This window comes from Falco peregrinus, chromosome 1, assembly GCF_023634155.1.
Source record: "Falco peregrinus isolate bFalPer1 chromosome 1, bFalPer1.pri, whole genome shotgun sequence".
Taxonomy (NCBI): Eukaryota; Metazoa; Chordata; class Aves; order Falconiformes; family Falconidae; genus Falco; species Falco peregrinus.
Genome location: NC_073721.1, coordinates 24,266,527 through 24,280,944, shown reverse-complemented (window position 1 = coordinate 24,280,944; position 14,418 = coordinate 24,266,527). Strand labels below are relative to the sequence as shown.

General features: G+C 43.6%; 1 protein-coding gene across 10 annotated transcripts in view; it reads left to right on the top strand.

The window, feature by feature from the left end:
• Nucleotides 1–14,418, top strand: part of ARHGAP22 (Rho GTPase activating protein 22) — a 150,114-nt gene that overhangs the window by 115,675 nt on the left and 20,021 nt on the right. For all 10 annotated transcript variants that reach the window (XR_008745405.1, XR_008745404.1, XR_008745389.1 and 7 more), the window contains one exon: nt 11,230–11,437. Coding sequence is in view for 7 of the 10 variants with exons in the window: in XM_055793560.1 (XP_055649535.1) it covers nt 11,230–11,437 (208 nt within the window). In the remaining 3 variants the exon portion in view is untranslated. The remainder of the gene's footprint in view (nt 1–11,229; nt 11,438–14,418) is intronic.

Sequence of the window (14,418 nt, the reverse complement as noted above, 5' to 3'; positions counted from 1 at the left end):
ATGAGGATATGCCCTTACTGAAAGGGAATGGTAGTCTGCCTCTTGCAAGTTGCAATTTTAACCATTTAGGAGCTGAAGACAAAGACATTCACCATGTCTCTTTTTTCCTACGTCCTTTGCAAAGGTTACGCTTCTACCCCCTTTAGTTGCTCTTTTTTTATTCTCCTCCATCATCACGTAATTGGTCTTGTAATTTCCCCTTCCTACCTTCCGAGTTGCAGGTCAGGGAAGGGAACATTCAGCCCCTGACCTCTTCTAGAAATGTTCCTGAAAGGCTAGCAGATTCACTGAAATGTGTTACCCATTTTACAAGTTTGAGCTAAATTCCATGTTCTCTCCAAGCACGGTCAGTCAAGTTCGGCTGTTGTTAGAGCTTAGACCGTGATCTTATGCTTGGATGGTGAAAGTGTAAGTTATGCTTTATATTGATTGATGATTTTAGTTGGATAGTGGAGTATACAGGTAATTAGCTAACAGATTTTCATCATTGGATGAGTTTGAGGAAGCAACAAAGTGACACTATACACAATTTACTTGGTACGGAGTTTTGCGATTGTAGGTTATAGACTGACAGAGATATTTATGATGAAGTTTGATTTGCGTAAGCACCCATGTGTTCAATGTTGATCCTGTCTGATCCTCAGTGACTGATTGTGCTGTGTCTAGGTTATCAGCCTCTCAGGCTTGAGATATGGGAAGGCTTGAGGCCATAAGCTTGTTTGGTCTTCTGAATGGATAAAGGGGCTGACCTTCTAAATTTTGGTTGTAAATCTAGGTCACAGGCTCTGCCAGGTTCCAGAATGGCCAGAAATCCTGGTGGCTCATTTCATTCTGTACAAGACGAGGATCAGCAACAGGTTTTAGACTCCGTGATCCTTATGTTCAAACCCACAGCTGGAATTCTCATCTTTCTGTAGTGATGAGACACTGTGGTGGCAACAATCATGTTACATCATAACTACTTTTTACTTATTAACACCCAGAATTTTTGTAAAACTCTTCTGTGCAGTGGGGACATCAACATGCAGTGAACTTGGAAGAGAAAATCTGCTGGTCAGATGCTTTCTACAGACAGAGCTTCAGTCAAGCCTATGAAATCTATTAAATGTAGACAGGCATGTGCAAGACTCAGTAAATAAAAAGTTCTGTAAAAGTTTTTCTTATGTTGTGGGGAGAAAGAAGTTTTCCAGGGCACATTTGCCCAGGTCATTGCTTGCTAAAAGGCATTTTTTGTTGCTCTTGATGTTTCATTCTCTAAATGCTTCTTGCCTTTGTTTAGAGAGAAATAGACCAATAAACACAGGGGTTTGGCTCTGGATTCAAAATGCTGTGGTTAAGTGACGTTAGGTCTGTTTATCATCTTTTCTCTGTGAGCAAACAGTTAAAATCTCAATTTAGAGCATAAAGTGGTCAGAGTCCATGGCAGGGTAATTTACAGTGCTGCTTAATTCCTTTCCTGACATGTTTTAGAGAGATGGGAAGACACCTCACACAGGTTAAGCAGAATCTACTCTGACAGAAGGACGAACATAGCTATTTGCGAACCTTTTAACCCAGGATGAACTGGTTTATCAATCAGTAAGCAGAAGCCTGTTCATTCTCAAAATATTTCATTTTACCAGTGAAGGTTGAGACCCCAGCCTAGACAGGGGAGGGGTGTGGGGACATCATTTTGTTCAGAGAAGGATCTCTCCAAAGTGTTTGGAGAGGGAGGAAACTGGAAGGGAAATTTTCGCTACAGGGGACATGCTGACATACTGTTGAAATCTTTCCTGCTGGGTTCAGCCCTGTGACTGATCACCTGTAGCCATTTCACTGCCAGCTTTCAACAGATACAAGATGTTCAAATGCCCGTGTTTGCCTAGGTTAAAAAGTGAGTCTGTACAAGGCTCAACTTACTTGAAAACTAGAGAACTTCAGCTCTTATTCTAACTTTGATATGAGGTCCTTTCTGTACAAATAGATGAAGCAATTTCCTAGATCTGAGCTCCCTCAGACAGGTCCACTTGAGTATATCTGTATATTAGCTAATACTCTGTGTAAGACAGTGTCTAAAAATACTCACACCCTATGGCACTTGCTAGAGCTGTGCAAGCCAACAAGTTTGCTCACAATCAGAGATGAGGAGGAATATTTTCTGAGTTCAAGTGGGTTCACCATTCCTGTCTGTTGCAACCAGATTCAAGACTGAATTTGACCTGAGTTAGATGCCAAGCCTGAGACATGCCTGGATTTTCAGAGGTTGTGTGAGCTGTAGTGAACTTCCCAGCCAGTCTCAGGGCTTGTAGTGACATGTATAGGCAGGATGCTTTCTCCCTGTTCTGGTACCTGCAGCAGAATAACTGCAGTGGTGCTAGCTCATGAGAGCATTACTAGAACTCTCTTCATACAATGGTGCAAGGAAAGAAAATGCCTGCAGCTCCACAGCAAACAAAATTCTGTGAGACTTACTCCCTGAACAGTTTTAGTAACCTAAGTTGTTATTTAGAAAACAAGGGTTGGTCAGTGGTAAACTTCTCTACAACTAAACAAACTCACAGCAATGGGGAAAGAGGGATTTCAGACCCATTACCCCTTCTTTCCTTGGCACGTGTACGGGGAGAGCTCCAGGTGAAAATGTTGATGGTAGTTTATATGTAATTTGGACAGCTTTCTGGATTTTATTGCTATTCTTGCAGTATCAAGTGTACTTCTGGAGTCTGCAGCCCCTGCAATCCAGTGATTATGTGTGAATCTTGGATTTCATTTTTCAGAAATGTGGTTAACAGAGAAAGCAGGATCCAAGTGTGACCTGGGAATTCAAAACACAAATCAAATATTTATATTTAGTGATTTTTACTCCAGTCTTATATTCTGTGGTCTAAGTCATGATTTTTAACATGATACTTTGAAAGGGATTGAGAATTGTTTCATATAAGGAGATAGGTGGTAACTGTGGAGTGTGTAGATATGGAGCGCAATATTGTGTTCTTCTCGCAGGACACCTATAGCTGCAAAGTTAACCATGTGCAGGGAATAACACTGAAGCAGCTGTCGTTTTATGCTTTAATTGTGATGCTCATGTAAGCAAGCATGTGCTCCTTTTTTCTTTCACCAGAGAGCTGTGTTTGCTCTTTCTCCGGGGAAGAGTTTGCATTGTCTTTGTCATCTCTCATGCAACTCACAGTATTATAAGCTATGCTGAAGTCTAACCATGCTTTGAGTCGTGCTGTGTCCTTGGCCACTGAGAGGCTGTGAATTTCACAGGTTAATTAGGCTTTGCGTATAACAATATTCATGTTAAACAACATGACTTTCTATTTCATTGGATACCTTCTTGTTCTGGTGTTTTGAAAGGTGGAAAACAGAAATGGAGAAGTGAATGGAAGAATAAATGTCTGCATTTTCTGTCTCCTGGGCTCCCATCCCAAGCGTTGAGTCCCAGGCTCCATAATGTTATTTGCAGACGTGACGCTAATTTTGAGGCATTGTTCCAGGGATTAGTGCCAAAAAAATCCTGATGGTGTCTCAGCCATTCAGAAGAGGATTGGTCGTGCTCACCCGTTAGCACTGTGGGCAGCCTCTCCCTAACCTGCAGCCTGCTGTGTTCACCACAGGCGAAGAGGGGATAATAAAAGGGTGAAGAACACCCAGGATCTCATTTGTAATTTTTATTTAAGGATCTCCATTGCTTTTCAGATATTCTTTAGTGGGCTTTAAATACTGTCCAGTGTATTGTCTGGGCTTTCGGTGTCTATTTTTGCAATTGTGCAATACCTTGCTACTCAAAATATACCTTGAATAGCTAAGGGGAATACCTTACTATCTTGCTACTCAATAACTAGAGCTTTTGATCCTAGTGCTGCCATGACCTGTATTGAGAGACAGTCTTTTGATCAGAACAGAGAATGTAGAGACATAGTTTGATCTCAAGTTTCATGAGTTGTGGAACAACACTGTCTCAGTGACTGGGATAATATCAGAGCCTGACATGTGTGTTCAAACTGAGCCACTGTGTAGGTAAGGAGGTGGCGGGCCACTAAGTTCAGATGAGCATGGTCTGTGCAGTGACCACAAAATGGTATTTTAATAACAGAAGCAGAAGAGCAGTTGCAGACAGGGATAAGTTGTTGGGTGGTTTTGGTTTGGGTTTTTTTTTTCTGCAGAGGGAAATGAAGTTAGCCAAACTTGATAAAATTCCCCAGAAGTTTGGCGGAAGCTTGGTGCAAAGGTTTTGAGTGGTGACGGCTGCAGATCTGCAGTCACATGAGTGCATTTTGTAAATGGGATGGAGGGCTGACCTGTGTATAACTGCATGAGGCATTGTGTGATAAGTGTTTTTCTTAACTACAGGCTTCTTACCCTGAAACCAGAGGCTGAGGGGGTGAATATTTTACTGCAAGTAAGTCCTGGGGAATTGGTTCACATGTAAGGAGCTTGTAGTTCCCTCCTCTACCAGTTATGCAGCTGAGCTATTGAGCATCAGACAACTTCTCTGTAAAAAGCAGAGGGTGTAAGCACAAAAAAGGTGCACAGGTCAAAGACTAGCTTTTCCTAAGCTGTGTAAAACTTTCCAATGTATCCCAGAGCTGTGGAGGTACTCTCAGAGTATGCTAAGGCTAAGGTGAGGGTATGTCCCCTCCAAAATGAGGTTTCTGCTTCTGGTGCTTTGCAAGCAGAACAGAGGCCAGACCGGGGCACCAAGTTGCCTGCAGCACAACTAACATTGCCTGTATCAGGAAGGGATCCAGAGTGTGGCATGCAGACAGCAACTGTTGCTCAGCTTTCCAGCTATCTAGAATAGATCTGACAAGCAATTAGAGCATGAATATATTACAGAGCCGATGGGGGATGCCTTTGTTAAAACTTGTGACCCATACTTAGCTGCTGTTTACATTGGCGGCAGCTTCGAGGGTGGGCAAGACCCTACCTGCCTGTCTTTCTACTCTCTCCTTCCCCACGCGGAGGGAGCTGGGAAGCTCTGCACCTCATTGGATATTTCAAATGCTTTCTGCACAAGTCATAATTAATGTCGAGTTGCGGAGCTAAGACCAGATGTGCTGCTGAGATTATCTCCCAGGGCAGATCGGCTGCTCTCCACTCCGTAGCGCTGGGTGAATGGAAAGCTGCCAGTGCTGGGACTCAGAATGTGTCTGATGCCTGAAGTCAGGACTTTCTTTCTCTGCCGCTCCTGCTGTCTGACACTGCCTGGTTTCTGCTTAAAGCTCAGCGCCTGTCATGTAGCGGAGTGCTGCACAAGAACGAGAGGTATGAGATGATTTTCCGAGTTTAGATTTGTTATGTTTTTCTTTTCCTAGAGGAAAAGCAGATATTTGAGCTTAGCCTCAGACATAAGCTAGGAATCTAAAAAAGGAGCTGACTTTACAAAGGGGGAAAGAGTGGGAAGGACCCGGTTTATGGCCAAAAATACCTACTGGATGCCAGTCTAACATTTGAAGATAGTTCTGAGGAGATGCATTTCTGCTTGCTTTTACATAAAATATTTAAATGGTCGTACATGAATGAAAGCAATCGGCTCCTAGTATATGGAGGCTGTTCTTTGTGGGGAATGGGGTCAGAAGACACCACATTCTACCACAGACCCGTTTGTGTGGCCTTGGGCAAGTTACTTTTTTTTGCTTGATTCCTACTTATCTGTTGTTTCCTTTCCTTTCCCTCATTCTCACATGTTTTGTCTGGCTGGATCGTTTAGTCGTTGGGAACTATCTTTTCTTAGGCTCCTAATGTGGAACTTCTTTTCCAGTTGCTGCTACAGTAATTCACAAAGTGTGTGCTTGGGTGGGCCAGGGGAGGGGAAACAGGAGTTATAGGTTTGTGTGTGTTTTGTGCTATGGAAGCATATGCATTTCTGAATGTCTGCCCATGATTTGTTCTCAGTGCTTTCATGTGTGAGAGGGACAGATAAATGGGAGCCTAAGTATGAATGTGGGAAGGTAAAAGCAGACGCTTACCTGTGCAGGTGAGCACGTACACAATATTTATATCCGTAAACTGCCTGTCTGTGAGGCACCACATGCATGCGCGGGTGTATGTACTGCTGTAGAGCAGCATCCAGGTCTGTGCTTGATTATCTTCCTGCACATCTTTTAACGTGAGCGTGTGTGTACTAAGCTCTATGTACAGCTGACACAGGAGTGTCTGGACTTTTCCTGCTTTAAGCACATACGAAGTCCTCAGTCCTCCTGTAAAGAAAAATCTACTCAGGAACTGACTTTATTATCTCTGTCTTCAGTTTATTTTGGTTGAAATCAGAGCTCTGATGAGGAAAAATGAAGCAGGGAGCATATATTTTCCTGCCCACTGCATGTCTGGACAGCATAGCTGAATGTATAGACTTTGTATGCCTGGAGCTGGTGGGTGAGCTATTCAGGCCAGGACAGAGAGCTTGTCTGTGTCTTAGTCAGTACATCATTCCTGGCTCGCTTTTTCCACAAAGAGCCACCTAAATCTTTAAAGAACAGAGACAGCTTGTTGGAGTAGAGGAAAGAAATTCTGTAGCTCTGCTAGCCCATTATTTTAGTATCTCTTGAGTCTTTCTGAGATTAAAGATGTGGTCCCAGGCATGCTGGGGTTTTTTCTGCTTTGAAACCAAATAAAAGAGCCTAGCTATAGATAAGGGTCTGACAAGGAAAGTTAACCCTTGGGTTGATAGTAGCTTTTGACTTTATTTCCAGCCTAACTCTGTCTGGGAGTGTGACTGGATGGCACTGGCTCTACTTCTTCTGAATGAAAAGAAAGACTTTAATGTCTTCCAGCAGGATCATCAAATGGAGTGAAATGCTGCCAAGTTCAGTCTGAGCTGCTGGCCCCAGTGATTAAAAACAGGCCTGTGCCTTGAGGAGCCGGCAGATGAGGCTGTGTGTGACTGGCTCCACATTCGCTTTTCCTTGCAAGGCAGGGCAATCCCTGTCCAGCCCAGCAATGCTGTCATATCCTGGTAGTTTCAGGGACATTTTACTACACGTTTTACAAGCTCTTCTGAGACCTAGCTGAAGCAAGATGAGCTTTACAGAGCTAGCAGAACACCACCTTCTCAGTCTGCCCTGTTTAACCCTGGGAGACTGAAGTAGGTGCATCTGCTATGTCTCTTGCTAGTGTAGCTGTAAGAGCCCTAGCAGTAATTTTACTGAGAGTAGACTTCATCAAGGCCCCCCCAGCAGATGTCTAGATGAAAGATTTCCACAAGCCCAGAACTGTCAACAGCTCCAGCTTGCCTTTGACAGTCCCTTTCCAGCCCTACTCCAAAGATATCTCTTAGCTTGCTTCTTCTCTGAACCCTAACACCAATTTCCTCTCCTAAGCTATGGACAAGATGTGCAGCCACTGCACAGATAAATGGTTTCTCCAAGGCCAGCTTTTCAGCCCCACTCTAACTGCAGCTGTCTACTTTCTAAACTGCAACCCTAATGCTCTTACTGCCAAAAGACCTGGGCAGGGAGCAATCTTTCTTCTGAGCAGTGGCTGGAGGGGGTCCTTCTCTATGGCTCAGCAAAAGAAAAAAAAAAAAAAATAGGGCATAGAGCTGCAGTGTAATTGCAGCTGCAAAGGGAAAGGTGCGGTTACCAACAGACCTGGCTTGGGTGATATATTTAATCTGTGCAATGCTTGGTGACTTCTAGTGCTTCCATGGAAAATTAAGGTTCAGCATTGAGAGGGAGAGAAAACTTAGATCTGCAATTGGAGTTGGGCTGGAGTGGGACTCCCGCACCAAAGTGCGAGGCAGCTAGGAGAGCTGGGCTGAGATATGTCTTTCACCCTGGCAATGGCTTCAGGGTCTTTTCTTCCCCTCAGCCAAAAATGACCTGTGAGGGCTGTGTGATGTCACCTGCACAGCCCTTCAGCACATGGGAAGTAACCCACACTTGTGCCAGCTCCTTTCAGTCATCATAGTTAGGTCAGCTTCATCCCCAGTCATCCCAGCCTTGGTTTTATGGCTGGTGTTTCTTGTTACCTATTTGAAATGGTGCGAAGGGAGGTGAGTAGTATTGCAGAAGAAGAATACTACAGCGCCTTTGTTTCCTCTGAAGATCGCTGTTTCCATCCAGGAGAAAAAGGTGTTACCAACTTCTGTGCTTGAGAAGGTGGAAAGACAGGGTCCCCAGCATCTGGTTCTGCAGCAGACACCCATAGTAATGTTAATACTGTGCTTGTGAAAGGTCCATCTGCTGCTCCTTCTGAATCTCAAAGCAGGTCACCCTTCTATCTTTATCTGTTATCTTAGCACCACATTCCTTAACCTCTGTGTCAGTGGTCTCTGGCTGCAGTCAACTTGTTACCCAGGAGTCATTGACAGTACCTACAGACAGGTACTGCTCATGTGATCCAAGTTGACCAGGAAGGCAAGGACTGATGTTGCTTGAAACATATTAGACCATGTTGCTGCCCACAGACCAACCAAGGCCAGGGAAAAGTAGACAAAGCTTCACACTGCAAGTGGAGATTATGCATGTAGTTTTGTGTGTGCTTGCTTATGTGTGGGTCTGACACTGCCTTTGTCCTTGCTCTTAGTTAAGTCTAGAACAGCAGCACATGAATTTCTGGAAAAAACATTATGTCTGTGCCCTGTACTTGGGGAATGCAAGAGCATTTACCTCTTTCCCAGAGCCTTCTCTAAACAGGCCCTTTAGGAAACGGCTGTGATTCAACATGTAGAGATCTGAGAAAACAGGACTTGTATCCTGTAATTGCCCTGGCATCTACCACAGCCTGACCTTTCTAAACCTCTGCGTCTTGCATGTAGGAGAGTGAATACTATATATATATACTCAAGAATACTCAAAATATGTATTTTAAGGAAATAGATGGATTTGGTGGGAGGAAGTCTGGCTGGAGATTGATGATAGCGTATGGAGGTTTTTGTGTCTAAGGGTCTGACCCAAACTTGTTGCAACTCATACTGAAGAACTTTGGTTTGCATTGGCCTGTGTCCCAGGATCAAATGTTCAGGTCAGAAAAAGAAAGGGAAATGGTCACTAGCAGAACAACACGAGGGAAGTTGGACAGGTGTCCTGCAGGACACATGTTCCTGCTCAGCTTTTCACAGCTGAGGGGCCTGCAATTGGCTTGCACTTCTTGTTAGCTGGATCATTCTTGTGTGTATTTACTATGATATGCAATATTGAGAGTTCGTCCCCTATAAGCAGAGAGGCTGAGAGATGAACAGGCCGTGGACACTTCACTTTTTCAGCTATGATCTGGATTTGGAAGTTAGCTGAGAAACTTGGTGGAAAAAGTTGCTCTTTCATGGCTTTCCAGCCTCTGTAAGTGCCCTGGAAACAGTTTGACAATGCTGAGCCCCACATACCAAGCAGTTCTGCTGTGCCCCCTCATGACAGCAGGGATTATGTGATGAGATTACAAAGCAACCTGTGCAAAACCAGGAAGAGATTCCCTGTCCTAGAATGTGACTTCAGAGACACCCATCTCAGTGAAAATTCAAACAGATTAGAGAACTAGAAAGCCTTTATTCTGCAAGAAAGCCAATGTTCACAGTGATAAAGGTAAGTCACACCCATGCTCCAGGACATGCCCTCCTGACAGGATAAGGAGGGAATTTTCTTTGAAACTTTTCATGGCCCTTCAGCTCTGACACTGTAAAGCAGTTGTGTAGGCTACAGTGGTAAGGAAGGTTTCTGTCTTCTATTGTATAACAAACTGGCAGGGAAAGGAAAATTGGACTTTAGGATGCTTCTTGCGTATTTCATTCAGGGAGTTGAAACTGGTTGTAAAAGGTTTATTTCACTGAGGATTCAGCAGGGTTGGACTAAATATAGAAAGCAGCTATGGTTTGGCATGGTGTCTCCCATGAATGACAGTGAATGGAGGTTAGGAAGCCTCCTACCAGAAGTTATTATCCTCCCATGAATATAGCCCTAAAAACCAGAAAATGTGATTGCTAGCAGGAACATAAGCAGTGCCTTAGGAAAACCAAGTCCCCTGGCCTTGTATAAGTGCATGCATGCATCCATTAAACACTGCTTTTGGCTATTGTTTGTGAATACAGTGTAACTCCAATATTGCATGCTGTTTTTTTTTCAGACCTGCAGGATTAACTGACTGCTGAGTGCATGATCTAAAGCTCCTTCATATCAGTGGAGGGCTTGCTGTTCCTTTGAGAAACCTTTGAATAGAATTTCCTGTCTGCTATAGGCCTGGTCTTATCTTACATTGTGTAAATTCTGGAATTTTTTTACTGAATTCTTATTACCAAAATATGGTTAACTTGGATGCTATCCTCCCGAACTCCACCACACATCGTAGGGTGCTAGAGTTAGGGTTTCAGAATACAATTCAGTGGCTGCTCTTTCAGATGGAGCACTCTCCTAGTGGCAGGGACTGAGCTAAGATCTCTGGGTCTTACAGCCTGAGCCCCTTCCATGTTGTCAAACATACCTGGTGCCAATAGTGGCATTCAGCAGCAGGTACCAGGAACTCCAATTTCCCTAAAGAGAGAGAGACAGTGCTTCATACTTGGTGATATATGTCTACAGTAGATCTGACTTTAATTACCTAGGCCAGTCTATTTTTAGAGTCTCCGGTGCTTCCAGTATTTTCAAGGTGCAAGAAGTACAGTGTACACATTTTAGTAGGAAGGGCAATGTATTTTGCATGCATTTTATTCTGTGTTTTAATTTTCATTCACCAATTTTAATTAAAGAAAAAGAAATAGACATGCAAAGCTTGCAGGATATGGTGGGGGATTTTCACAACAGCCAGTTTTACTGTTGACAACTGTATTCTGTCACATTAGCAATCCCCAGCTAGGAGGATTGCTCTTGTTGAGCTGGGCAGCTGCAAACTGTTAAGGGCAACTGTGTAACAGCGAAGAGGTGGGTGCCTTCAGAAAGGAATTGTGTCCCATAAAGTCAATGTAGCCTTTGTTTTGGCATTCTTGGGGCAGAAGATGCAATGGCAGTATAATTACTTAATCCAGATTCAGCACAGCTGCAGATAACCACAAATATAATCTTAACCCCACCTTCCTTGTGCGTAATGAGACACAAACTGGCTTAGGGCAGAGATTAGTTTGAAGCACTCTTAAGCAGGCAAAAAACTCAGCATGTAATTCTTGGTTTTAAAAATAATTTTTTTCTTCTGAGTCTGCTTGAAACTGGGCCTTCACAGAGGTTCACCTTCTCCTGGTGAGCTTCCCTCATTTTATGCCCTGAGTGGTAGCTCAAGAAGAGTTTAAGTTGACACCCAGATATTTCTCTTGCTCTCTGTTGGCAGGGATCTTTGGACAGCGATTGGAGGACACCGTACAGTATGAGAGAAAGTATGGGCAACGCTTGGCCCCACTGCTGGTGGAACAATGTGTGGATTTTATTCGGGAACGAGGTCTTACAGAGGAAGGGCTCTTTCGGCTCCCTGGCCAAGCCAACCTTGTCAAAGATCTGCAGGATTCTTTTGACTGTGGAGAGAAGCCCCTTTTTGACAGGTGAGTTGACATCACCAGATTCAGGCTGGTTTATCTGTGGCAGGTAAAATCTGGCAGGAATGGCCCTGCAGAGGCTATCCTCTTTCCACACCATTCTTGCCTTAATTTAAAGTGCCACTGGGGCTTTTTCCTGCATGGTGTTGGCTATGGAGGTCTTCATTCAGCTTAGTGCTTGAGCAGAGGGAAAAAATTATCCCATTAATCTAGATAGGGCTACTCCAGTGTTTCAGTTTCAGCAAATGTTGAATGAAATGCATTGCTAGATTTGGGTGTGCCATACTCAGCAGTTGGCGGGATGCCACCATAGAAATGGATGTGAAGGAGGTAAACTAAGCTTTTACTGCTTTCAGATGTTGTATTCTCCCTTGCCACAACCACAGCAGATCTACCCAGGGGCAGTATCTCAGCTCTGCTCCTTCCTTTGTCACCAGGCTTCAGAATAGTCGCCATCATCTCACACATCTTCTCTGGCTGTTATGCATGCAACATATAGAATTGGCCAGCATGTCATAACAAAACACTTTCTGACCCTAGAAGAATTCTTGGCCAAAATGATTTTTTTTTTTTAATCTACAATTTCAGTAGCTGAGATGGAACAGTTGTCTCAAAACTGAATGTATCTTTTGATTTTCAACAAAACTTGAGTCAAATGTTTCTGAAATAAAAACGGCAATTTTGCATTTTTCTTCCTAGTATAAAAATGTTGATGTAATCACTCCTTGCCTGGTACACAGACATGCTAGCTGTCTTTTTATCCTACTAACCATGCCAATATCAGGGAGCAGCAAGGGTCAGCTGCTCTGCAAAGCAGGGTGAGCCAGGAGCCAAGTGTGGTAACAGACTGGCAGAGGCTGTGACACAGTCCAGTGATCACCAGGCAAGTCCATATTGACGAGGCAGGTTTGAGATCTGGCTAAGTAATCTGTCCATGAGCCAGTGTCCCGGTCCAGATCAACAGGGTCTGTGGCCAGGCACCGACATGGCTGTAAGGCAGTGGGAGTTGTAGTTCAGACACAGGACAAACAGTAGAGGCTCAGCTGAGCATCAGTTCCCACGGGAAGTGTCAGCCCTGGCTCAGAGCACTCCATCCAAGGTCAGCAAGGGAAGAGGGGCAGCTCTTGAGCTGCACTATCTCTGCATTGACCCTGAGTACAGGCAGTCAAATCACAAGGAAGGTGCATGCTTTCAGGCCCCTTGCAGCCAAATCCTGTCTGTACTTTGCAACCAACATTTCCTTCCCCATCTCATATGTATGTGCTACCCAGGGTGAAGGCTGGCATAGTGCCAACCTAAACAGTGCTTTGAGAAATGGGCCTTGACTCTAACAGAGATCTTGAACTCCAGGAATATTTGCACCCAAGGCCATTGTGTAAATTTGACCCAATCACTATCACAGGTCAAAAGTGGGATCAGATTTGTGATCTTGACTTGGACACCTGGCTCCATTTCTTGCTGGAACTCACTAGTACCACTTTCCCAGGTGATGCAGGGAGCATCTGATATATTGCCAGCACATTAACCTAGGGAATCACTTCCCCTGGAGCTGCAGCCAGTGTAAACATTGCCAATAGCATCCCTGCTTACTGCTGCAGGAAGAGCTAGCACTCTCCTGCAAGGGCACCAGTGTTTGGTCTCATCCTGGGAAGAATATCCTTAGAGTTTATTTGGAACATTCTTCTAATTCTTCCCTCCCCTCAGCTTCCCAGACCACCCATCCTCCTTTCTTTGATTCTTAACCACAGTCAGTATTTGCTCTCTAAATGGAAGTGTCAAATATTTAGAGATATTTTCATGAAAAAGTAAAGTTTGAAATTGTCAAATTCTCTCACTTCATCTTTTCTTAAACAAAATCTCTGTATTTTTAACTGAATGTCTGAATGTTCTAGTTCAGAATTACGATTACCTTAATTCATGTGAAAGTGAACAAAGTTATTTTGGAAAACACTCGTAATCTGGAACAGGAGAATCTACGGAAAGAATTAATGACAGTTTCACTTTCATGTTTTACCTTAATCTAAACAGAGCCTCCCCCCAGCATTCTTAAAGGAGAAAGCACCTTTATTTCCATAGACATTTGCACTGGCTAAATAGATCAGTGCTAAGTCTCACCTTTAACAGAGGCAGTAAAGATCTCCACGAAGGAATGCCTGCCTTTAGGGTAGTTGATTTGAAATGTGATAACTGAAGGTTCTGTACAGAATTAAAGGAGGCAAGCAGAGGGGTATCTGAGTAGTGTGGCAGCTGAGAGTCCCCCAGAAATCACCTTTTTCTCTTTCCACCACGTCCACTGTGACTTGTAGGCCCAACACTAGTCTTTGATGTGTGTAGTCACAGAGAGAGATAAGGGAAAGCCAGTTCCACCCTGGCTAAGTGAAATGCTTTTCCTCCTAACAAGCATAATTTTCTCTATGCGTAACTAAAACTATCCATGTATGGCCTGGGATGCCTAGGCAGTGGCAAATATTTTCTGCAAGTCTGAAATCTATATACTTGTTTCCAAGTCGGGTACACTGAAAAGAATATTCTTTTTTTTCCCAGTTGCAGTGAGTGCTCTTAGCTGCCTTCTGTATCTATGGTGATCTTAAAAATGTTAAAGCCTGCCTGCCCCATGGTGGATCAGGTCTTTGGGATGACTGATAATTAAAATATTTATTTTTAAAATGCTTTTCCAATTTGGGTTTTAAATGCATATGTATGTTCTTATGAAAGACAGGTGTTGTTGTTTTGGAAGCACGTACAGCAGCCTGCTCCTATTGTAGTTCCATACCACTGAAAATTTGGCTGGATTTCACATGGCCTTGTGGATGAAACACTAACCACAGCCAGTGGACCTGAAACTTTTGTCTGGGCTTTGCTTCTGAGTGCTAGTCATCCACCATACACCATCCATGGCTGAAACTCCATACGAAAAAAAAAGAAAGAAAAAAAAAAGAATAAGGGTACTGTCCTCATTTGCAAAGCATTTATAATCTCCTGTAAAA